We start from the raw sequence: 24,521 nt of genomic DNA, 5'->3' as shown, positions 1-24,521 counted from the left end.
TTGCAAAAAAAAAAAATGATTACATATTTGTATTTGTGGAAATTTGTTTCACATATTATGGTACTCGAGTAGTAGTGGTGTTGAAATTAAAAGAAGATTTTACACAAGGACCATGTGCTTGAGCCTGAGACAGACCAGAAGCCCTCCAACAAAAATCCAAACCTCCCTCTTGTAGTTTGATGCAAAAATGGAGAAGAGAAAACTGTATATGCTAAAATTAGTCGCAGATCTTGTTAAAATTTCTCTTTACTGTGTCCTGCCCGTGTCGTAGAACAGCCAACCGACACGACTGGTCCTTTATCAACCTGTACATCGATGGCCTCTGATCGGGGATGATCCCGAAATCGTCGTTGTATTCTTCCATGCCATCAACCATGAATTGCCAAACAAAAGCACCAGCCCCAGCGCCGTTCTTCTTTGCAGAGTCATAGATGATATCAAAGACAGATTTGTAGAACATATCTCGGTGGGAGTGATCAAAGTCTTTGTTCCTGTTTGAGAGCCCAAATTCTGTGAATAGGACTGGCTTTTTAAGTTCTGTATCTCCATCTTCTATATGAGAGATCACCCATTTGGAGATGTATTTTATTTTTTCATTGAGTTCTGCATTTACCAACCTGCAAATGAACACATTTCTACTTGAATCAGATTCGTAAGAAGTAATAAGCCAGACGAGGGATGTAATATGAAGCTTATCAGTGACCGGGAATTTCAACAAGCAGGAAAGTAATATCTGAAACATATAATAAGATAAAAAGTAGAAGATAATCAATGACAGATACAAATTTACCAACTATCAGGATAGACATGGACAGAAGCAAAGTCAATGGCTGAAATCTTGGAGTTGCGAATGAAATCTGATCCAAGGGTACTGAACCATTCCCCAGGATTCACAGCCAGCTTCTCAGGAGGGCATGTTGGACCATAGAACCCCTCGAGTCCAACTGTTAAGAGATGCTTTTTGTCAATTGATTTCACGTATCCAGCCATTTCTTCAATCCAGTCCTGCGGATGTCAGCAAACAAGAAATGATCAACAATAGTATCGAATGATGAACACCAAATTCCAAAAGATCTAGATATTTTCTTTAGAGCTCATACAACTGAAGAATCAACATATGGGACTCTGGCATCAGGAGCTGCACATCGAATAACTAGTTATAAATCTGATTTATATTGTTGTACATGAGAGACTCTACTCAAGCATACAGAATAATCTTGTCATTTCGTTTGACATTTATTGCAAAATACACGTCTCTGGAAATATCTTTTTTTAGCTCTCATTCATGGACAGTTGACTTAAAATCTAGAGAGTGAATTACTATAACGATGTCTCCATCTCGTCTCATCTGACTTCCTGAGGAGTGCTTCATTGTACTACAGTTTCAAGCAAGTAAACTTAAGTGGTAAACATAAATAGAGAAGTCATAGGAGCTATCAAAATACAACACTATCTGACCGTCTTCTTTGTCAAAACAGTCTTCCTCTGAAATAAGTAGGAAGGCAGTAATTCGAATCTTACAGAAAGAAAGTTATTTTGATTAGTTTCTCATATAAGAATCAGAACAATCTTTTAAGTCGTCACTTTAAGGAGATCAATGTTCAAGAGATCATTGATCCATATTTCCACCGCATTATTCTTTCTTTATACTTTCTTACTCATCTCCACTGCCTCAATATTTCTCCTTGTGCATCTCTTTGGGCCCCTCCCACCCCCCCCTTTGCGTTCTTTGTGGATTTTGTCCTGTTTCTCCTACATAAGTTCTTCATCTAGCTTTTCATGTTTTGCCTAAAATTGTCTGTTTTGGAAAGAGAGACGTATCTCTAACCTTACCTGCTCTATAAAAAGTCATCGGCTACTGGGGCTTCGTGTAAATGCAATACATAGTATACATAATAGTATAATTCAATCAATTTATAAAGTAGAACAATAGGATTGCATCAATAGCACAGTAATGATTATGATTGCATAATTATGAACAATTGTGTTGATAATGTATTTACTTGGAGAGTGTCACCAGATGCATCAGACATACACCGTGGTTCGTTCATCAACTCCCATGCAAATATAGCCGGATCGTCTTTATATTGGATTCCACTCAAGTGGTTCTTCCTTGTCAACAATGTCTGGGAGCCAATGGATAAAAATCAAACATCATCAGTTAATCGCATCGCATTGTGCGAGTTTAGGTGAGAGCTTTTTAATGGAGCCAATATCTCAAACACCAATCTTGCAACAGAACTCAATACATCTAATTCAATGGCAAAGATCCGAAAAACCTAAATTACCTTGAGGTATATCTTGAAATAGCTTCGGATAGATGGATCGAAGAAGAAGGAATCATTGGAGGAGCTCAATCCAATCCCCTCCTCCCATGCCCACTTAACATACTGCGTCTTCCCACCATAATGTTCCAAATTGTTTGCCAAACTTAGAAGCAATCTAATCCCATGTCTCTGTGCTTCCACGATTACTCGATCCAATGCCTACAATTCCCAAAATCGAATCACAAACACCCAGTAAAACACCAACGCTAGAGAGAGAGAGAGAGAGAGAGAATGCAAAAGAAAAATCTAGAAATTGCTACCCACCTTAAAGACTCGTTCATCAAAATGCCCAGGTGAAACTTGCAACGCGTTATACGTGCCATCATTGAAAGCCCAAGTCCTGCAAACTGTGAGACCCATCTTCGCACCAGTTTGGAACATCAATCTGACCCTCGGTCTGCTGTGTTCCTCCACAGCCTGATCCATCAACCAATACGAATTCCACCCGTTGACGTAGAAACTTTTGCCATCCACAACAAATTGAGTCCCATTCCTAGCCACAAAGCTCATCTTGGGCTCCGGAAAATGGAAGTCTATGTCCCCAAACGAGAGGTATATGAATGCAACGCAAGTTGCAAGGCCCAGAATGTGGTAGAAGACGCCATTGCTTGCAGCCATTGTGAGATCTTCTCCACCATGAGAAGGGGAAAAAGAAGAGAAAAATAGTACCCCAAAAGAGGTGCCAAGCTTGGATCTTTGGGCAGGAAGACGACAACCGGTGTCTTGGTGTGGGTTAGATTAAGAGGAAAGAAAGAGAAAGAACACGATTCACGAGGAGTCATCAGATTCTGTGAGCGAAGATGCACGAGACCCAACAAATAGTAAAAGTCGATGGCTTCACACTTCCACACCTGCTCACCTTCACATGCAATAATCTGACAATTTTAGGTGATGAAATAGTACGCATAAGAAGACAAGTGCTTTTTGCAAATTAATTCCACTTTATCATTATGTTAGTACTATAATTGATCATAAATTTACATTATTTGCAAACAGAGTTTTACTTGTTATAATTATATTGGATATGTAAGATTATATTATGTGTATATTTTTACCCCTCAACTTATTACTTTCGCTTTCTTGAAAAAAATAAATATATATATAAACCTCCTGAATTATTTAATTATATCACTAAACCCCTATGTCAAATTTAACTAACTTAATAAATAGATAATTTTTATATCCTTATATTTGATCCCTTATAATACTTTCTCTAAATATTAAACTATAAATTAATCTTCTCTAATTATTTTAAATTCTTAAATTATATATAAAGTAAAGCGTATGTGCGCGGCTGCAAAATTATGTTTTAGTCCATAACTACAAGTATAATTATAAAGTGGAATTGTTTTGCAAATCATGCGAAAGAAGAAGAGGCTTAGATTGAGTAGTGATTGATCTATTAACTTAGCAGTGGGAATGTATATATGATGTCAATTTTTTGTGTAGTAGTGTTGAAGGAGAACAGAGGTGCAAAGTTGTCATCAGCTTGTCTTCTTGCCAAAAGGCATTTAATTATATTTTGGGTAGGTCAAGGCCCTGCATATGAGATGTTTCCGTAGCTTCAACGGTGGAGAAAGAAATATAAGAGCTGTTTGGAGTTTGGATCCATTAATTTATTCGAGTATGCTACCAAACAAGCACAAAACAAGTGAAGTTTGTGGGCCTGTCTCATGTGACTAGATTTGCCAGGCAAAATTGGTCCTATTATGTTGATTTTTTTATATTAAATTCTTCTTCTTCTTGCTATCGACCCTATTCCCAGAGTATATAATTACCTCATTATTGTTTCACCATTCACTAAAGTAGGCATATGACTTACTTTGGACTCACATTATAACATCATTAATCTAATGATATCTTTTAACTTTGTTGTATCCATTGGCATATGTCTTCAGGTTAGTCAAAGTTTAGTGCTGGCAAAAAAATTTTTAAAAAAAAGTTACAAGTGTAACATGGTATGAGAAGAGGAGAGCTCAGAGCTCTCAAGTATATGTATATATAGCCAGAGTGAGAGAGATCAGAGATGGGTATGCTTCACTTGGACTCTACGAAAGGAGTACAACAAACAGGTTGCTTTGCTGCATAAGAAGCAATTGGCAGGTTGCTGTATACTAAGTCATGAGCTGATTGATAGATTTGTCTTATTAGTGACTTTGTTGTTTGTATGTTTCATGTTTGGGATGGATGCTAGTGTTGGATAATGTGCTAAAGGAAACAATCTTGTTGGCAGAGGATGTCATGGTATTCTATGTCAACATGATTGCAAGAAAGAATTAAAAGTAAGAAAAGGAGCCATGATATCATACCTAGTGGTAGGTGATCTATGTCAAAGAATTGGACAAGAAAAGGAAACAAAGGACTGTTTGACTACTATCCATTAGAAATTGAGTGGAATTAATTCCTTGTTTTGTGATATAATAATAATAATAATAATAAATATTATTATAATTGCCAATTCTTAAACATAAGTAGATATATTAAAAACTTGCTTGGTAATCTAATATTTAATTCCACATAATAAATTTATAATTTTTTTTGTTTACAACTGAATAAATAATATTCCAAAATAAGTACAGGTATACATATATTAAATTTATTTTATTTAAAAGATCTTAATATTTTTTTATTATATGAAAGTTTAAATATTTTATATTATTAGAAATATATTATTTAAGATAAAATATATTTTTGTATGTAGAACAATTTTTTTATAAATGTAGAATATGTAATTGTGAGAGCTTGAAGTTATTTGAATGACTAATTCTATCAGCTATTCATGAATCAGTGTTCTACTCCATTTAGCCTGAATCGATCCAATTCAGAGAGTGATTACATCATAAGTTGAATGAAGCACACATTTTGACCCAATTCTCTACTGCAAATTCTAGTCTTCTGATATGTAACTAATTGATTTCTGAAGACTAAAGATTCCTTGAAAGAAATAAGAGATCAAATATAAATGCTTGTGAAAGGCCTGAGGCAGTACTAGACATAGATATACAAATCATCTTCCAAGAAAGCAACAGATTCCCAAGTGATATTTATTTTAAACAGGTTATTTACAGCAGAAAAGAATGCTATCAACAATTCCTGACCAAAAAAAAAAAATAGGGAAAAAAGAAGGGTTTGCTACATGAATATATTGAAGTAAATCTCTAAAACCTGTCCAAATGTTGGCCAACATTGATCCTAGCCTAAAGTTCTTGGGGAAAAAATTGTCAAAAGAAAAGAAAAAAATTATAACAATCTATTGTCCCTTCCATTGATAGTTTTAGAACGATGACGCCTTGAACCATATTTCCTATCCCTCCCATGCCTCATGGGTGTTTTCATGGGAAGCTTCCCAGATGGTACCAGTATTTGCCGTCTTGCATGAGTCTCCACAGGAGGTGGAGTACTTGGGGCAGTATGTATTTGCTCCAGCAAGTCTTTGTGGTATGACTGCACAGCACAAATCAAATTATAAAACAGAAAAGTCATTTAAGTCACCAAGCTAATTAGCACACAAAAGAAGACCTCCAAAACACACGACTAGCAGGATAACATCTAAGATTTCTAGCGTAACAGTTTGAAGAAAAATTTCTTAGCATTTATTTTGATTGGTAGAACTCCTAGTCCATTAAAATGCCAATTCCCACTTACCATTTATCTACCTGATTACCTGTAATAGCACATAGATCAACCAGAAAGCAGAATAAAATGTGAAAAAGAGAATACATCTCAAAATAAAAAGAACAAAAAGAAGAATAGGATTGTCTGATATAGATCCTTAGTTAAGTGCTTGAACTTATCACATCAGACAAAAGCTTTAAGGCTATCCTAACTAATGTAATACCTGAACAACAAAGTTCCGTCTTTCACAGTCCATAAACATGTCTGCCGTCCAATTAACTCTTGACCTTATCTTGTCCCTTACAGTGCTGAAACTTATTTGATCCCTCGATGTAAAGCGCTCAACTTCATTGAACCAGAGACATGTGAAGAGATTGGTAATTGGGATGTGTTCTCTGATGATCACACACCCTTCAGGGACATCTGAGGATGACAGAAGTCATCAGAGATATTATCAAAATTAGTTGTGGCTTAAACCTGAGAAAGTAAAAGGACCAGCATTTACCACTCATAATAGGAAGCTTAGCTGGAGAATAATGTGTCAAACCCTCTCTCTTATAAAACTCAATTTGGTAGTCAATAGATGCATTGTCATATTTTCCGGCAGCTTTATTAGCTTCCGCCTCTTCGAAAACATCAAAGCGCTTGTAATGCCTGGAGATAGCAAATGTGACATTCTTTCTCCACAAGAATCTGAAAGATAACAAAGTACATACATTAGAGGATAATGCGAATAAGAGATGATTGCAAAAGGCAAAACAGAACACTAATCAATGGTACATGACTAATTAGATACATATGTAACCAATTGCGGTTAGACTTCTTGATCCAGTTGGACCACAAGTAAATTAAGCAAATGCAAAGATAACAGATATGAATATATCCGATGTTGATCAGTTCTAGGGTAGTAACATTGCAAATAAGTCAGCTATAATCAATTGCACATTTTAGCATTTTTGAACTCTAGAACAAGTTAAACAAATTTATTATGGAAGCCTACAACCATTAATAGATATTCCATCCTTAGAAATAGGTAATAAATAGATGTATGTTTTCACAAAGATATTTGATTTTCGGGTGTGGTGTGATACTTATCAATGGAAATGGTCTATAAAGTTCTCCTTTAAGTCTACATTGATGTAAAATTTCAAAGAGTTCCAGATACCAAAAGAAGCAAAGCAACACTTAATATAAAATGTACCTCTCCAGAATTTGATAGGGATCCACAACAAGGTCAAGCTTTCCATCAATCCAAATAGAGAACCGGACATTTGGGAAAAGTCTATGGAGAAGAAGTTTTGGAACCTACCCAAAGTAAAGTTGTTAGAATTATACAACATGAATTAAAAACAAAGAATGTTACAAAGTGAGGCAAATTTAGATAGATAGGTTATGCATCAACTTCTCAAAATATTAATCTTTATCACAATTCCACCAACATGCATTAAAAGAAAATAAACCATTGAAATGTGATAAAATCATTGAACAATTTATATCAGCTCCAACATTTTATGACATCAGCTACTTCTTAATCACTCCAAGACGAACGAGGAAAAGAACAGAAACAGAAGACATGAAATAGATATTGCAAATTCCAGCACGAATAATTACAGCATGCAAAAGAGAGCCAAAGTAAGAAGCAGCATGATCCACCCAACTTAGATAACCAATTATAAAACAATCAGGTCTCATGACTGGATTGTTCACACCACAAAGGGAGGTGCGTCTATTCTATAGCGTGTCAATATCTGAAGCAGCCTAGCCACCTTGATTAGGGAATACCCTGGACAGATAATTTCACAGCAAACTTCAAAAGCTAGAAATCAGGATATCAGCAGAACAAGAAAAGCAAGCACCTTTCCATTTCGCCTTGCATCTGAATAAGGAAGGTTGCGAACTACCACCCTCCTCCATAACCCGAGTCTGTTACTCTGGTCCAGCGTACTAGAGTTCTTTATGCTGGCTTCTGTTTCTTCATCCACAAACATATAAAAACACACATTTCTCTCTGAGAATTCACTGATATTTTTTGGCTCTTGCACTATATCGTAGTTTCCTGTTCAACCAGATAAAAGAAAGCTAATTTATCTGGATAGGTGACAAGTAGCAATGACAAAAGGAACAGAAAATAAAAGTAGACAACTGCAGTAATCCATCAGTTCAGTACCGAAAATAGCAGAGGCCACAACTATCCCATGGCATTGCTCCATCTCAAGAAGATCAGCATCATCTATGTCAAACCCAGTACCTTGACCAGGTTTTTTTCCTTTAACAAATCTAACAAGATAATGAAACATGTCAACTATAAGATTGGAGGTGTAGATAAACAACATGCAAAGACTGAATGTAAGTCCATATCAAGAATTCTATACAGTTACCTACCCACAGTGTACAGCCATTGACTCTTTGATATCAAAAGATTCATCCCTCTGATGCAGAGATGGATGTCCTCCAAATGTCAAGCCTCCATATAACTCATTTTCGACCAAGTTGACTTCTGAAATATATCTTAAGTTTTTAAGGACAGGGGATGTCGATGGCAGAGGTGGCATGAGCTCCTTGGCCTGCTCAACAGAGACATAGCAAACAGGGCAAGCTGAAAAAAAAAAAACCAAAATTGTCAGTTCCATCTCAAATTCCATGTACTATTTGGAGTCATTAAAGTACGTAACCAAGAATTTAAGAGGCTATACGTACGGCGTGGTCCAGTGCGCTTCCTATCAACCGGTGGTGGAGGAAATGAGAAACTTTCACAAGGATGCCGTGTAAAAATTGCATTGCTAGGATAAACTGGAGTAGGAGGCTGGATATGGTTATCATGAGTAGCAGACAATTGATCTGTAGGTGATCCTGTATTCACTATGTTTTCTTTTATAGGAAAAAAAGGAGGCGTAAAATGACTCAATGATGGCCAGCCAGGGTATATAAAGTTCTGGACATGTTTTGAAGATCCCAGGTTAGTCTCCAAATCAGATGGATCTGAAAACTGAAAAGAGTTAGGAAGACAATCTTAAGCATTTGAAAAAATTCTAGCAGTGGAATTAATTACTAGAAAAAAACTTTTGAGGATGGAACAATTTAATGCAATAAGATTTAGAGATAATGCATAGATAAAAATATTTGAGGATGTTAACTGACATGAAGCTGTTTTCAAAATACAGACATACTTCCAAAATGTTAAGGTAGAAAGCTACAATTTGAAGCACCAAATCCAGGCATAGTTGTTAATTATATTCATCTAAGCTCCTGATATGTAGTTGTAACAAGAACGCGTTCATGATTCACATTCATCCATCATGATGGTACCGCGACAAAAAGAGTCATCCAAAAATACAGTCAAGGTTCGCCGCAGTCTTGGACTACTCTAGAATCCAGATGTCACCAAAAATGAGATTAGCAGCGCAATTAAGTTGTGAGTTCTGAAAAGCAAATCAATACTTAAATCATTACTAGTATTAGCACCTATCATAAACAACTACAGTTATAAGAACTAAGAAGGAACTAAGAGCGAACTTTGTAAGAACTAAGAGTGAACAAAAGAGAACAGAACAAAGTCACACAATCACAAAATTAACCAAATAGATGACTAAAGTTATTGAATCATACTATAATAAGTTAGAAAAGAGAATAATGCACAACAAGAATTCTTGAAAAACCTTACACCAATCAACTGAAACACCAATCAACTGAAACACCAAATGAAATAAAGATCGCACCTTTTGTGGCAATGGAGAACAGGAAACATAATAGAGAAATTGAGACGATGAACAAGAACGGCATCACAAACTTCACCCTGCAAGAAATCCTAAAAATCCAGTGCAAGAACCGCTCCTTCTCTCTCGACCCGGAGAGGAGCATCTTGGGATGCTTGCGGAGATAGAGAGGCGGTGAGTGTATCGGCAATGCGACAAAGTTGCGCAGCTGCTGCCGCTGCTGGTGCTGCAATGATCCGTAGCTCCCCGATCGGAGACCCAATGACTTTCCAGTCATTGTGCTTCAATGGCCGTCTTGTCATCTCCCATTTAAAGATCCAAAATTAAAGGAACAACCACCGAACGATTAAATCCCTAAACTTCCTCTTTAATTACGGAATCCACGCAAAAGAAAGAACAATCGTATCGGTTCGTTTTTAATTCGATGAATTAAAAAAAAGTCAATCTATTAAAAGTAATCACAAAAAATCTTTTAAATCTTTCTAAGAGATAAAATCCTAACTGCAATAGAAATCTTTAAGGATAAATTTTCATGTGCATTAAATGGGAGACTTTTTTTATTTTTTTATTTTCTAAATAACAATTAAATCCCTAAAATTCCTCTTTAATTACCCTCGAATTCACGCAAAAGAAGGAATTTTAAATCGGATCAGTTTGTTTTTAATTCGATGAATTAAAAAAAGTTAGAAATAATCACAAAGAATCTTTTAATATGGAAATCTTTGAGGATAATTTTTCATGTCTATCAGTAGATTAGATGAGAGGTTTTTTTTATTTTTTTTATTTTTTAAATAACGATTAAATCCTAAAATTCCTCTTTTATACTGGAATGAAGCGAAGAATTGTATCAGTTCATTTTTAATTAGATGAATTAAAAAAAGTCTATTAGAAATTTTCTAATCACAAAGAATCTTTTAAATCTTTTTAAGAGATAAAATCGTAACCGGAATGGAAATGTTTGAGGATAATTTCTCATATCTCGGTGGATTAGATGAGTGGGTATTTTTTATTTTTTTTTTATTTTTTTATTTTTTTTTATTTTTTTATTTTTTTTAATCTGATCTTTATAGAGTGATCTATAGGGAGCAAGCCGGTTGAAAGCCTAATTCTAGTATAACGAATATTTTAAAATATTTTATCCCTAATTCTAATTCTGTATAAAATATTTTAAATAGCTTTCTCTTTCATTATCTGTTTAGGTTTTGATTAAAAAAATTATCGACTATTCTTATAATCAAAAATTGTTTACTCTTATTGTAGAGAAAAGAAGGAAGGTTAAATTATCATAAATAATAAGTGAAAAGATGGGGAGGGCGGGAGAATTAGATTATCATAAACAATAACAGGTGGAGAACATTAGTAAGTAGAGGCTAGACAAACGACTAGCTCTCTTTAGATACAGAAGTATTTAGACACTATTAAATACTAGCCAACATATTAAATTGTCTAGTATAAATTTTAAGTTGTGCTCATCGTTGAGTTATTGCTTCAAACTAAATGTCATCAATATATTGCTCTAAGTCTCTACGCTGTCAAATCACTTATCTAACCATCGCACCGAGCAGTCATATATTATGATCCAATATAAGGTCATTTAGTTGCATGTATATATAACTACAACCCACTCTCATCATAACACCAATACATTAATTCAAAAAAAAAACACCAATGCATTAATTTCACTTTCACATTTTGCGTATAACTAGTCATAGTTGTTCACAAAGTCTTATTTAGTTTGATACTAAATCTTGAACTCAATTAGTTAGTTTTAATTTGGAAAGTAAATTTGATTAGATATGAAAAATATATTTAATTACTCAACCAGTTTAGGAGGGGTTGCTAAACTCAAAGTAAACAATCTCAGAGATTAGGTAGGTATTAACTATCATATATGCATCCGAGTATGGGCCGGATTCAAGTTGGCGGGTTAAACCCGATTATTTTTGACCCGGCCTAGATCGGATACGTGCCTTCTAGGCCCAATAAGAATTCCAAGGATGAAACCCAAAAGTGCCATCGTGGGCTTTACTCCTCTCCTTTCCTCCCTTTTTCTCGTTTCTAAAACTCGATTAGGCGATCGCTAACAATAAAGAAGTTTGAATTCAGAGCAGCTTGGCTCGGATCGCCGCTTCTTCACCGGTTCTTCTTCCAAGCATTAGATCGTTTCTTGCGATGGTATGGCGTTCTTTTTAACCCCTTCATTACGTGCTTCAATCTAGGCTAGTTTCTGAATTGGTTGTGGGGTTTGGGTTAGATCTGTAGCGGTTCCTGTGAATAAATTCGAAGATACTATAAGGAGGATGAGGAAAATTCTCTGTTTATACCTAATTTTGTGTATAAAATTTGACAAGTTTATGGTTGTGCATTTCAATTGAGATGTTATTCACCATACTCTTTGTCATCGGATTCATCGATTATAGCAGAACACATTATAAATACATATACTCATCGATGCACATTGTTATTTGTTAGTGCTGAATAGCTATCAATATTTACCTACCGTTCTGAAAAGATTACTGATAATACTTGCTATATCTTTTAATGATTGTGGACTAGGTCAGTAGGTGACGAAAGCTGGTTGGTTTAACGACTTCAGACATATTGATCAAGTTAAACAGGATATGATATTATTTGTAGAACCAATCCTTGTCCCAGAGATATGACTATTTGTGCATGTTTGCGGCAAACAACTTGTAGGCAAAGAGATTGTGCAATTAGATGATGTCTTTCTGAACTTCCACAGATCTCCTTGATCATGATATGTAGTTGATGAGAATTAAATCCTTTGCCGTATTTTGTTGAGATCCAAGTATCAAAACCAGTTGGAGAATTAGTCTATGCTCAAGTGGCAGGAAGCGAGGAACAGCTTATGTGCTTTCGCAGTGTATATTATAGGTTTATATCCATTTAAGCTTTTAAAATAAGAAAGAGTAAATTACATAAGCATAAGTTAGAGGAAGGTCCCTGATTAGAGGGCAACTCCAACCACAGTGCAAACAAGTATATCATTCCTCAACAAACATGAAGTATAAGGATAAGTGTTACTGCCTGGGCTGGTTGGGGTCCGACCTATTTTACTTTGCATGTCCGGAAGTAGATCACATTACACATTACGATTTACAACAAGCATCTTCTATATAGTTGCAGTAAAATTTAATTCAGAGGTTACATTTGCTTGTACATCTTAGAGCTGGTAGGCTGGATTAGGATCAATAATGGCAAAAGAGTCAACTCATCTGTCTGAACTCCAGCAAATTGTTTCCTGTCTGTACCTCTGGTAAGCTAATAGGAAATATTGTCTTACACTAATGTGCACTATGGGGTTGGTGTTGTTGCTCTGTGCATCACATATATACTTAAATATGTATTGATGGTGAAAATATCGACCTATGTAGCTTGTAAGATATCATCGACACTAAACATTGACCTCCTCCATTTATTGAAAGTTAAGACTTTTGTATTTTTGTCAAAGGTTCGTCGTGTTTCTTGAGTAATCCATATATAATGTTGTTGTCCATAAGTTTGAGTTAGTTGGATTCAAGCATTCCACCTACCACTGATGGTAGCCTGTTAGCTCTTGCCTTATCTGGTTTATTAATTGGATTTATTTTCCTAGAGGAGTGATGCTGTGTGAGCCCCATGTCCCATTAATATTCCTTGATACCTTTGGGTGGAGTAGGCAGTTGCAAGCGTGATGGTTATTAAATACTCTAACCAAGCAGCATTCTAAAACTACTGATTATTTTCTCTGGATGGAGAAAGATATAATGCAATTATTTTAGTTCTTATTTTGCAGCTAAGTCTTCAAATTTGACCAGCCTGTTGAGTTGAAAATGTTGATGAGCAGCCTGGCCAAGTTGCTTGTGATATTTTATGCATGACATTTTACGCGTTAGAAAGTATTAGTATTTGTCAACATATTAGTTAGATCATGAATGCGTAGACTAATCATATCAGAGATTGCAAGTAAGATAGTATCACAAAACTTGGCCTAAGAGGCTAAGACAATTCCATTCTATATTGTTTAAAACTAGTGGGCTTTATATGGGTCCATTTGAGGGTGGCCTTATATGCATGTGTGTGTGTTCTTCTTTAAGTCGGTCCTATTTTTTTAGTTTTAAATGCTTCTGATAGGTTTAGGCAGATCAGATCCCTTGACCAAGCTGACTTTTTGCAACTCTTTATTATTGTTTACAGCAAATTGGCTCCAAATGGGCTTTTTTGCGATGTGTCTGAGGATCTTAACGCTCTAAAAATACCAATATAGTGTTAAAACAAAAATAAATCATTTGACATGGTATTCTGTGTAGGTCCGCAGGGGCTTTCTAAAGCATAAATAAAGGTTTATTTCAACAATAGATTGGGTCAATAAAAAAATTGATTACAGATTGTATGGAGCTAGTCTCAAGGACATTGATATTTATACTTTGCTATGACTTATTCTGTTGGATTTTACAATGAACTCAGTTAGTTGTCAGGAAAACGTTGAATGTCAAATCCACGACCAAACTCTCGCAATTTTTCTAGACAAAGTAAGCTTAAGAGATTGCTTTTATTTAAAATCGGCTGACGCAAATGAGATCCTAAAGAATATTTTAGGGTTTGAATAGAATGTAAGGTTGTCAAATCAACAGAGAAATTTACTGACAGTTGATTTTAAAAGTTGAAAGTAAGTAAAATAAGTGATGCATTATCCTTGTCTGGAGAGGACTCATACTTTGCTAATTGGTTAATGAACATATAAGTGAGTAAATTGAGAAAATATTAGTGTCATATGTTATTAGCTGTTTGATTGTGTATTAGAAAAACTTGTCGATTGACTTTTAACTTCATGAAATGGTCTTAGTTAGCGTAAGCTTGGGTTCCTCGGTATGAAAAGGTCAGTTTAAAAACCAATTCAAGTCTGGCTCAACTTTTGGATCAGCAATCTTCTATACTCCGTGCATCACCTGAAAGCAATTTGAGAGTGACGGACATAGCAACCAGCTAAAATTTTCATAAAAACAAACAAAAGCCAGCGGTAGGAGATAGTGATGTTATTTTACTTCTTCTCTTTTCGGTCGTATGTCTTACAATGGAATGATTAAAATTTACATGGAAAATAAAAAACAATTCCATAAGTTGGACTTAGAGATCTCAAATCTACGTTTGAAACGACAAGAGGCACAAACTTTGAACTGAACAAAAATAAGAGCATAGTGACAGTGTATAACTCCTGAGGTCGATGCGCGACGCGTGTCACCGGCCCTCGACGATCAAATCTGAGCCGGAGAGCGACGTGGATGCGGACATGGACTGCCTTAGCTCCTCGAACGTCAGGTGCCGTACCTGGGCTTCTCCCCGCCGAGCCCATCGCCACGTCATTCGATCCCCGGTGCTCCTCAACGTCTCCTCCGACAGCCACGTGTCATCGTCGCCCCCCTCGAGCGCCGCCGCCACCCACCTCATCGTCGGCCGCTCCTTTCGATCGTCGCACGTGCATTCCAAACCCACCCTCACCGTCCTCTCCACATCCACGTCATCGTACCCCTCGGTACCCCTCACCCTGGGGTCCACCACCTCATCCCACGCCACGTCACTCCTCGCCCACTCCACCAGCGGCGGCCTTCCCTCCTCCACCGCCCTCCTCCCGGTCACCATTTCCAACGCCAGCACGCCAAAGGCGTACACGTCGGTCGCTGACGTGGCTTTCCCATTCCGCACGACTTCCGGGGCCAAGTACCCTGCGGAGCCGACGACACGTGTCGTCCCTAGGCCGGCCGAGCCGTGCGGGTGGGCCCGGGCGAGCCCGAAATCCCCGAGCCTGGCCGTCATGGACCGGTCGAGCAGCACATTGCTCGCCTTAATATCGCGGTGGAGCACGCAAGCCTCGCCCCACCCTTCGTGGAGGTACTGCACCGCCGACGCCACCTCGCGGAGGATCCTGGCCCTCGATCCCCAATCCAACGGTTCGGGTCGGTCGAATATCCAGCTATCCAGGCTGCCGTTCACCATGAAGTCGTAAATAAGTGCCATCACCTCCCCGAACCCGGCGCCAGCTTTGCGGGTGCGGCACCAGCCGCGGAGGCCGACGAGGTTTCGGTGCTTGAGGCGGCCGAGGCTGGAGACTTCGGCGGCAAATTGCTTCGCATCTTCTTGGGAGAAGAGCTTTACGGCGACTTCGGCGCCGGATATGACCCCCTTGTATACCCGCCCGTTACCGCCGGAGCCGATGAGATTCTTATCCGAGAAGCTATCCGTAGCGATAAGTATCTCCCGATACCCGATACGGTGAGGCCAGTATTCTAACTCCCATTCCTCCGCCGCCTCTTCGTCTCCCCCTTTCCCCTTCTCTATATCTATCCTTCTTCGACGACGGTAGATTAGTACGATTAAGGCAGCCACGGCGGAGATAAACGCGATCGCCGCCGTGGCGGAGATCACGACGACGAGTTTACCCGATCTGGAGCTAGATCGGGGACTCTTGGCGATGAAATCTGGAAGATTTGAGGTGATTAGCCCGTCGCCGAGCGAGAAATTGGAGTTGCTAAAGCTCCAGGCCAAGACGCGATGGTGCTCCACCAGCTTCCCGGTGGCGGCGCAAAACCCGACGTACATCTCGTCGAGGAACAGATCGGAGAGGTCGATATCGACGGAGATGAGAGGGCGGCGCGGCTTCCGGCCGATAATCACCGGCGCCATGGTGACATTGAGCCTCCCGCCGGCGTAGTCGACCCAGGCCTGGTAGTTGGATCCATCGTTGAGGGTGAGGTTGACGAAGCCGGAGGAGCCGTCGTCAGGCCAGTATCCGGCGGAGGCGGCGGCGACGGAGGTGAGGGAGTTGCGGTCGACGCCGACATGGTTGGCGTTGATGTCGAAGAACTCGGGGTTCTGGAAGACGTCGAATTCGATGGCGAGGACGCGAGAGGAGTTGTTGCGGTTGGAGGAGAGGTTGAAGAGGCCGAGGTTCTGCGCTGACGTGGCTCCCAGGGTTCCGGGGGCGGGGGCGAAGAGGAACGCGAGGCCGTGGCCGGGGAGTACGTCTGGGATCGGGGCGATGGAGAAGATGAAGGATGCGGAGAAGGGGAGGATGTCGCTGGAGCGGCGCGTGGGGATAGGGTTCCGGTGGAGGGCGCGGCCGATGGAGAAATTGGAGGGAGCCGTGAGGGAAATGTAGCGGCGGCCGGGGACGACGGTGGCGTCCGCATAGAGGAGGAGGTCCGATGGATCGAAGCCGTTGAAGAGAAGATCGACGGCTGTAGATTGAATGGAGTAGCATAAGAGTATGACAGCCGCGAGTGAGAAGAGCACCGCTGTTTTCCTTCTCTTCTTCATCGTCTCTCTCTCTCTCTCTCTCTCTCTCTCTCTCTCTCTGTCTAGATAATGCGGGCGATTCGCGCTGCTTAGATAATGGATTACGAGGAATTTCGACTGACGGGTTTGCCCTTCTCTTTACTTACCATAAATGGCCTCAGCCGGCAGAAGATAGAAGAAGACAGAGTCTGGTGGATGAGGGCTGCTCCGTAATTTCCACTGTTTTAATAGCCAGGCTCACGAGAATGGTTGCTACGGAGTGCAGTCCATGGAAAGTTCTCGGACGCAAGACAGGTACGATTTAAGTGTAACGGATAGATTGCTCCCTGATCCGTCTCGAGATTCGTGTTTGCACGAGTTATAAAGCACCAGATAGGTGTGCCCCCTTGCTTCAGCTTTCGTGCAGCCGCTAATCATGACAACAGATCGTAGTAGGTGTCGTGCTCCCTTCTCTGATGGCTGTTTGGACTTCTGGACCAAGGTTCTCAAGGCCATGGTGTGCGTACGTGACAAGTAAATAAGATCAGATAAGGCACGTTTTATTTATATTTAGATAGCTAGTGTACTACACCAAACAATAGCCTAGTCACGAGAAGGACATGCAATTAGACAACGATTAGAGGTACGAAGTCAAAAGAAATGCATCATGTTGAATGATATATTACTATTATTCTCATACTTCAGCACCAGTTTTTTTTTTTTTTTTGGTATCATATAGATGACAAGTGTCGGTTCTAAGTGAGTTGTATAGTATAACTGAAGCTACTAGGAGGTCAAACACTATAAGTCGTCAGATTCTATGGGCTGGTCTATGGTTTTAGCCTTGACATTGGGCTTTGGCCCACCAAGTATCACACCTTTTAGTTGGTTTGCGAGTTCAAGTCTGATCAATTTCTCCTTAACGTGAACCCCTGTTAGCATCAGTCAACAAAGCTCGCTGCCATCCTCCGAAGCCTCAGCTTCTTCTTCACCGTCCACGCCCCAAGAGAACCCAATCAAAACAACACAATACGACCACAAATAAAGCTCAACACTGCAAACCCAAAAAAATGGCGAAGATTCTTACAAAGCTTGGTTTTGGAGATATTGGCTTCCAGGCCTTGCCATTCGCCACCGTCGAACTCAGCAAGGCGTCGCTATGCATGCATGCAGAGTGAGGTAGGTGGAGGTGATCGACAGCGGAGAGGAGGGTCTTCAAGACGAGAGTTGAGGAAGGGGGAGGAGAGAGATCACCGTGGGTCGTGTGAGGTAGGAGTGGGAGAATGGAGCTGAGCTTTTGGACGCATATGCAACGGAGGACCACGCCAGGCTGACGATCTTGGGGAAGAGAAGGTAGATCACGATATGTCTTAATTTATATTAAAACTTAAATTGATACCATCTTTAAGCGACCTCGAGCCCATAGCATTTGTTACTTAGGAATCCTCAGAATCCACTTCGATGACACCACCACCGGGAGTCGTGGATTCGGGTCACGTTTCCTAGACGAACTAGTGAAGTAATCACCACTTATCCACCAGTCAAAAGGTAAAGTACAAGCTATAATTAGTAGACTTCTTTCTTTTGTTTAATCCGCTTTTCTGATTATATTATTTTTTAAGGTTCTCTTTCAACAACACAATATATTTATATACGAGAGCCACTGGATCGCAAAACCATTTTTTTAATCCAAAATTACTCTATGCAAAATGAAATTTAAACCAAAAAAAAAAAAAAAAGTAACGGTGGTTTTCATATTCACCCCTCATCTTTTCTTTTTTCTAATAATTTGACTCCCTTCAAATATTTAAAATTATCAAATAATTTTTTTTATTAGGCTCTTGTTAGGGTTTCTAACAAAATATCATCACATTATCTCCTTCAACCTTTTATTCTCATCTTATTCTCAAATTTTAATCCTAAATATAAATCTCATTACGATCGTAACTACACCGCAGCATCACTTATCACCACCACTAACATCTAAAGGCATCTTCATCATGACATGGACCTTAAACCCTTGTTGTTATTTTTCTCTTCTTCAACCCCGTTGGCATTTTCGTAATTTCTGTTAATACAATTAGGGTTTGAGGGGATGAAAATGAAAATGACTAGTAGTTAAGGGGTCATAGTGTAACTAACCATATAAAGAGTCCTACTGGTTATGTAAGATTCGTCCCGCAATAAATCACCCACTTATTAAACATCCTCGTTTACGTCCTTCTCAACAAAAAAAAAAAAAGTACCTTCGTTTACATGAACCTCCTTCTTCCACGTCAACCCGTTCAGCATAAAGCCATGGAGCAGGGAAGGAAAGGCGAGGATAAGAGCACCGTTATCTGCCCTTCCAGATCCGTTTCTTCGGATAAATGCTATTCGTCTCGGGTCTGGATAAAGTTATCCGATGCATGTGGGGGGGGGGGGGGGTAGGACTGGTTACGCGTGACAATTCTCCTTTTAAGCTCGGATAGAGACGTGGAATAGTTGGTTTATTCTACTTGTCGCTACGTTATTCCATTCTCCTCCCCACCCCCTGGGCACATTTTTTAGGAATATTTGCAAACAACACCGTATATTAAACAAATTTAGTAGGAAAAAAAAAGGCTACTAGAATTCATCGTTGGAACCAGAAAAGAGCTTAGATGTGGGGGGTGTAATATGTAAAATTCCGCTTCCGTTTGCTTAGACTCCACCACTGTGCTCGTAATAAGTGGTGGTACAGTATGGTTGGCGAATTTTGTGAGGCTGAGGCGCTCCTACGTCTACCCGAGATAGATACATGGATAGATAGAGAGCACAAGAAGCGAAGAACGCAATTCAACCAAGGAACAAGTGGTTTTATCCTTATCTGCCTCCTTCCTTCTTGCTGCTCTCACTGCCATACAGGTAAAAGAGGAGTTTTTTGCTTTTTTTCTTTCTTCCTTTCTGTCCCTCTTCCGTCGATAATTCCGAAGGTTAAAGCTCGGTTTCTGAGACTAATGGCGATTTCCTCAAATGGGTTTTTCTAGTCTTCCTTCTTCTTCTTCTTCTTCTTCTGGCGTTGTTTGTCTATCTTAGTATAAACCGGAAAAGGGAGAAGCTTTTGTGTATTTTTCCGGGAAGTTTCAAGCGATAGAGCTCGATTTCTGAGGTTTATGGCGGTTTTGGCAGATGGGTTTTGTTAGATGCCGTCTGTTGGAAGTATTCTGGTGCAAAAGGAGCGATCTTGAGGCGTATTCCATGGGGTAGTTAGTAATGGATGGATCCGAGGAGCCTTCTGAGGTGAATTATGATGGCAATGGCTGCGGTAGCGGCTACAGCCGAGGTGGATCAACCAAGGAGGAGAAAGAAGAGGCTAAAACTATAAGCTTGAGGCAATGGCTAGACCGGCCCAGGCGGCGGGTGAACCTGCTTGAATGCCTTCCCATATTCCGCCAGGTGGTTGAGGCGGTGAGTCTCGCGCATTCGCGGGGTCTTGTCGTCGGTAATGTCCGGCCCTCGTGGTTTGCCATTTCGTCCTTCAATCGTGTATCATTCATCGCGCCCACCTCCTGTTCGACGTCGGTCCCTAATGAGCTCGGTGGAGGAGATCCTTCGAACGAGATGTTGGTTATGGAGTCGGATTGCTATACTAGCCCGGAGGAAGCCAACGGTGGGAGTACGACATTAGCATCGGATGTTTATCGTTTGGGTGTTATTCTATTTGAGGTGAAGATTTTATTTTGGGAGATTTATTGTACTTTTTCTCGTGATTAATGTTGTTCATCTTCGTAGTTTGATGGTTGGTATGTCTGGTTTCTTATGAGTAGTTGTTCTGCACGTTTGAATCATTGGATGAGAAGTTGGCGTCCATGTCAGACTTGAGACATCGTGTGCTTCCACCAGAGTTGCTACTCAAGTGGCCAAGGGAAGCTTCCTTCTGCTTGTGGTTGTTGCACCCTCAGCCTGATACCCGGCCGAAAATGTGGTCAGTTTTTAAGTATTTGTTCTCATTTGCCTACGGATTATAGTTCATGGCATCTTACAGTTGGTTAATATATGGAATGTTTGATCTAAGTTGTGATCTATGTTAATATGATTATCTGTGAATTAGATTAGGCTTATGTATTAGCATAAAAAATGCTCGACCAATATAATTAACATGAAATTTAGGCATCTCAGTACTTCTTGATATGTTATCTATGACATACGCCTAGGCACTCAAAAACCTGCAAAATAACTAGATGATAGTTCAAGTGCATAAATATCTAATAATATATGCATGTCTTAATAGTTCGCGTCCCTCTGTTTGAGTTCTTGAAAATAGAAATTCTGACTGTATATTTGTATAATATATCGCCAGTGAACTGTTACAGAGTGGGTTCCTCGACCAACCAAGGGACAATCTTGGAGAGCATGAAGAAGCAGTAAAAGTGAGACGGGAGATAGAAGATCAGGAATTACTGCTGGAGTTTCTCTTGCAATCGCAACAAAGGAAGCAGGAAATTGCAGATAAGTTGTGTAAGAGTGTCGCCGTTCTCTCTGCTGACATAGATGAGATTCTACACCAGCAGTCAATTCTTAGGCAGAGAAGGGGTTTACCCTTGGAGGTGATTAAGAATGACTATTCAGCAATTGCTAGGTTGGATCAAGCCCTGCAGTACCCGAGAATGAATGAAGATTCATCCTGCTATAGTTCAAAAAAGCATAGCAGGACTGAGGCTCAGAGTTTTAACCTAGAGGAACAGAAAAGCAATCTTGCTGGCGGTCCTAGGTTGGAGTCACATCTGCAGATTCATGAAAATGTACTGTCAAAAAGTTCGAGGTTGATGAAGAACTTCAAAAAACTTGAAGTAGCATATTTTTCAGCAAGAGAAAAGTCGATGGAACAAATCGACAATCCTACAAGAAGTGACAGCCTTGTAACTAATAATGGCATAGCATCTGTTATTAGGACTGCGAGAAGTTCAGTTGATGATATCATTTCTAGAGAGAGCTATAATACTAGAAGGCAAAATCGATGGATGAATCCCTTTCTTGATGGATTATGCAAGTACCTATCCTTCAGTAAGTTGAAGGTTAGGGCAAGCTTGAAGCAAGGAGATATGTTAAGTTTCTCAAATTTAGTGTGCTCCTTAAGTTTTGATCGAGATAAGGAACTCTTTGCGACAGCTGGTGTAAATAAGAAAATAAAAATCTTTGAATGTGAGATGATCCTAAATGAAGATCGCGACATCCATTATCCTGTAGTTGAGATGTCTAATAAATCAAAATTAAGCTGTATTTGTTGGAACAATTACATGAAGAGCCAAATAGCTTCAAGTGACTTTGAAGGTGTTGTGCAGGTGGAAAACTTTTTAATTTTGAAAATTTGTATATATCTCTACATACTTATACAATTCCTTTTAGTGCATTTCAGGTGTGGGATATTACAAGAAACCAGGCTTTTGTAGAGATGAGGGAGCATGAAAGGCGTGTATGGTCTGTTGATTTTTCAACTGCAGATCCAACAAAGTTGGCCAGTGGAAGTCATGATGGTGCCGTCAAGCTGTGGAATATCAATCAGGCAATATATTCTTGCACTTCATATATGCCAGCTTTTAAGCTATATGTACCATGGTCATCACAATTGACATTATCATGGTGACTTCACATCTCCAGATGCTATTCTGTTTCCATAAATGTCTGTTTTAGTGAATGTTGCAGGCTGGAAGTATTGGTACAATCAAAACAAAGGCACATGTTTGCTCGGTTCAGTTCCATCCTGATTCTGCTAGTTCACTTGCAATTGGTTCAGCAGATCACAATATCTACTGCTATGATCTTCGTAACTTCGGGATGCCTTGTACTACTCTTGTTGGTCACACAAGAACTGTGAGTTTTATTAAGTATCTAGATTCTTCAACTATTGTGTCTGCATCCACCGACAACTCGTTGAAGCAGTGGGACTTGTCTTCATGTCAAACGAGTGTAATCGACAATCCTGTCCAGACCTTCACGGGGCATACTAATATAAAGGTATATTGATATGTTAGAGTTTTAATTTATTTTTCCATATTGCAGGACCAATGTAGTGCTTATCTAGCTTATTGGCTTCTTAATTTGGCCAATTCTTTCAATCAACAACTATATATGTATATATTAAATAATTCAGACCCTCTGCTTAAATCCTTTTTTTTTTCTTGCACTAGAAGTGACAAAAGGATGCATGTTCTCTTGACATATCTTCAGACCCTCATTTTATTTATGGCAAGCATCTTCTTATGTTTCTATTTTTGATTATGGCTGTTGCATTATTCCAGAACTTTGTTGGCCTTTCAATATCTGATGGGTATATTGCCACTGGATCAGAAACAAATGAGGTATGCAATATCGATATTAAATTGAGACTAACTTATCGTTGATTGTCGAAATTACTTTCCAGCACTTTCAAAATTTCATCAAAAGTATAGCAATAGTTGTTCCATCTTTATATTCAGCTTGATAGAAGTGTTCACTTTGTCAACAAGAATATTAAACTAACTCTATTAGAATTTGTCAAAAAAGTGCCAACTCGTACTTCTCTATTTTGACATTCTTTAACCCTACTTGGACGCACCCACCCTAACTCGTTGCTATAACTGTAATTTGTGCCCTTCTTTGAACTCTTCTGAACACAACAAAAGTTGCCATGTAAGAGTATTTTTTGGATCCTCCGAGAGTGGATATCCAGACATCACATTGGACAAGGTTTCTTATTACCATGTCAAAAATTTGAGGCAGCTCTTTTTCTTTAAACAGTTGGACAGTCATATTAGACCTGCATGTGTTTATGATGTTTGTGCTCAAAATGAGTCGTATACTCGTTCGTATATACCATGCATTTTAATATCTATGCTAACAAACTCTCTTATTCTGCTGCTTATTAGGTTTTTATCTATCACAAAGCTTTCCCTATGCCGGTCTTGTCATATAAATTCGATGTTACCGATCCCATGTCTGGCCAGGAAGTTGATGATCCCTTGCAGTTCGTTTCTTCGGTGTGTTGGCGGGGCCAGTCATCGACATTACTTGCTGCAAATTCCAGCGGGAGCATCAAGCTCTTGGAGATGGTCTGACTTTGTCACTGATTACGCATCGATCATGCCATCATCAAATCATTTTTCTCTCCATTAAATGACTAATGTGTGTATGACGAGCTTGTCAAATTTTGTTTGTTCATAGAATTTATAGGAAAAGTTGATAGAAATTGTACCATAAGAATGAAAGCAAGAAATCAGAAGTAATCACATCGCTGATGGAAAAAGTTATACCGTAGCCATGGAGATCATTTTTCCTTAATTCTTGCGTAATTTGTATTCCCTCGTTATTTTCTCAACTTGATTTTGTATATTACTTTGAATACATGTGTATATATTTATATATGACAATTATAACCTCGAATAAAACGGAGCATTTGTATTACTTCAATAGTTCGATAAATTGAATAATTTCAATCTGTCATATATATATATATATATATATATATATATATATGAGTTATCCACTTAATCAGAGAGGTTGGTGGTGGCGAATATTGTTCATGATTGCCAAGTTGGGGCAGTCTTCATCAGAAGAGGCGGAATATCTTGTCGAAAATCAGAGAATTATAATTTTA

At 39.1% G+C, this 24,521-nt stretch overlaps 4 protein-coding genes and 1 long non-coding RNA gene across 9 annotated transcripts; 2 read left to right on the top strand and 3 right to left on the bottom strand.

The window, feature by feature from the left end:
- Window positions 1-3,114, bottom strand: LOC140798222 (mannan endo-1,4-beta-mannosidase 2-like). The gene is made up of 5 exons (XM_073151997.1): window positions 2,592-3,114; window positions 2,289-2,486; window positions 2,004-2,126; window positions 791-1,005; window positions 1-617 (listed from the first exon to the last, which is right to left on the bottom strand). Exons 1-5 carry the CDS (start codon window positions 2,943-2,945, stop codon window positions 218-220), a joined length of 1,290 nt encoding a protein of 429 aa, XP_073008098.1. The 5' UTR covers window positions 2,946-3,114; the 3' UTR covers window positions 1-217.
- Window positions 3,115-5,339: 2,225 nt separating this feature from the next.
- Window positions 5,340-9,969, bottom strand: LOC140797479 (probable hexosyltransferase MUCI70). The gene is made up of 9 exons (XM_073150936.1): window positions 9,659-9,969; window positions 8,640-8,921; window positions 8,325-8,538; window positions 8,110-8,219; window positions 7,799-7,998; window positions 7,144-7,247; window positions 6,448-6,635; window positions 6,166-6,365; window positions 5,340-5,771 (listed from the first exon to the last, which is right to left on the bottom strand). The coding sequence occupies exons 1-9, from the start codon at window positions 9,930-9,932 to the stop codon at window positions 5,568-5,570; spliced, it is 1,776 nt and encodes a 591-aa protein (XP_073007037.1). The 5' UTR covers window positions 9,933-9,969; the 3' UTR covers window positions 5,340-5,567.
- Window positions 9,970-11,749: 1,780 nt separating this feature from the next.
- Window positions 11,750-12,493, top strand: LOC140797480 (uncharacterized). Its single transcript, XR_012110667.1, has 2 exons — window positions 11,750-11,830; window positions 12,212-12,493. It is a non-coding gene; the product is annotated as an uncharacterized lncRNA (long non-coding RNA).
- Window positions 12,494-14,676: 2,183 nt separating this feature from the next.
- LOC140797478 (L-type lectin-domain containing receptor kinase VII.1) lies at window positions 14,677-18,107 on the bottom strand. Its single transcript, XM_073150935.1, has one exon. It carries the CDS (start codon window positions 16,967-16,969, stop codon window positions 14,894-14,896), a length of 2,076 nt encoding a protein of 691 aa, XP_073007036.1. The 5' UTR covers window positions 16,970-18,107; the 3' UTR covers window positions 14,677-14,893.
- Window positions 18,108-19,408: 1,301 nt separating this feature from the next.
- LOC140797477 (protein SPA1-RELATED 3) lies at window positions 19,409-24,328 on the top strand. 5 transcript variants are annotated; one of them, XM_073150933.1, is made up of 8 exons: window positions 19,412-19,813; window positions 20,092-20,614; window positions 20,716-20,873; window positions 21,249-22,230; window positions 22,305-22,451; window positions 22,592-22,903; window positions 23,188-23,247; window positions 23,794-24,328. In XM_073150933.1, the coding sequence occupies exons 2-8, from the start codon at window positions 20,162-20,164 to the stop codon at window positions 23,980-23,982; spliced, it is 2,301 nt and encodes a 766-aa protein (XP_073007034.1). In that variant the 5' UTR covers window positions 19,412-19,813; window positions 20,092-20,161; the 3' UTR covers window positions 23,983-24,328. The 5 variants fall into 5 exon arrangements, with proteins under 5 accessions (XP_073007035.1, XP_073007034.1, XP_073007031.1 ...); XM_073150930.1 differs by having other exon boundaries at window positions 19,936-20,614; XM_073150931.1 differs by having other exon boundaries at window positions 19,413-19,813; window positions 20,078-20,614.
- Window positions 24,329-24,521: the final 193 nt, after the last annotated feature.

This window comes from Typha latifolia, chromosome 11 (genome assembly GCF_019914945.1).
Source record: "Typha latifolia isolate L0001 chromosome 11, TyphaL0001v2, whole genome shotgun sequence".
In the NCBI taxonomy this organism is placed as follows: domain Eukaryota; kingdom Viridiplantae; phylum Streptophyta; class Magnoliopsida; order Poales; family Typhaceae; genus Typha; species Typha latifolia.
The sequence above is the reverse complement of the archived record's forward strand: the minus strand, read 5'-3'. Positions and strand labels throughout refer to the sequence as shown.

Excerpts from the sequence above, each read along its gene's own strand:
- LOC140797477 (XM_073150933.1), top strand. The coding sequence starts at position 20,162 with ATGGATGGATCCGAGGAGCCTTCTGAGGTGAATTATGATGGCAATGGC. Across the intron at positions 20,615-20,715 it reads TGGGTGTTATTCTATTTGAG|TTGTTCTGCACGTTTGAATC; the intron begins GTGAAGATTTTA and ends TCTTATGAGTAG. Across the intron at positions 23,248-23,793 it reads CTGGATCAGAAACAAATGAG|GTTTTTATCTATCACAAAGC; the intron begins GTATGCAATATC and ends GCTGCTTATTAG.
- LOC140797478 (XM_073150935.1), bottom strand. The coding sequence starts at position 16,969 with ATGAAGAAGAGAAGGAAAACAGCGGTGCTCTTCTCACTCGCGGCTGTC.
- LOC140798222 (XM_073151997.1), bottom strand. The coding sequence starts at position 2,945 with ATGGCTGCAAGCAATGGCGTCTTCTACCACATTCTGGGCCTTGCAACT. Across the intron at positions 2,127-2,288 it reads ATTTCAAGATATACCTCAAG|ACATTGTTGACAAGGAAGAA; the intron begins GTAATTTAGGTT and ends ATTGGCTCCCAG. Across the intron at positions 618-790 it reads CATGTCTATCCTGATAGTTG|GTTGGTAAATGCAGAACTCA; the intron begins GTAAATTTGTAT and ends GTTCATTTGCAG.
- LOC140797479 (XM_073150936.1), bottom strand. The coding sequence starts at position 9,932 with ATGACTGGAAAGTCATTGGGTCTCCGATCGGGGAGCTACGGATCATTG. Across the intron at positions 8,220-8,324 it reads TCAATGGCTGTACACTGTGG|ATTTGTTAAAGGAAAAAAAC; the intron begins GTAGGTAACTGT and ends TTATCTTGTTAG. Across the intron at positions 6,366-6,447 it reads TAAGCTTCCTATTATGAGTG|ATGTCCCTGAAGGGTGTGTG; the intron begins GTAAATGCTGGT and ends TGTCATCCTCAG.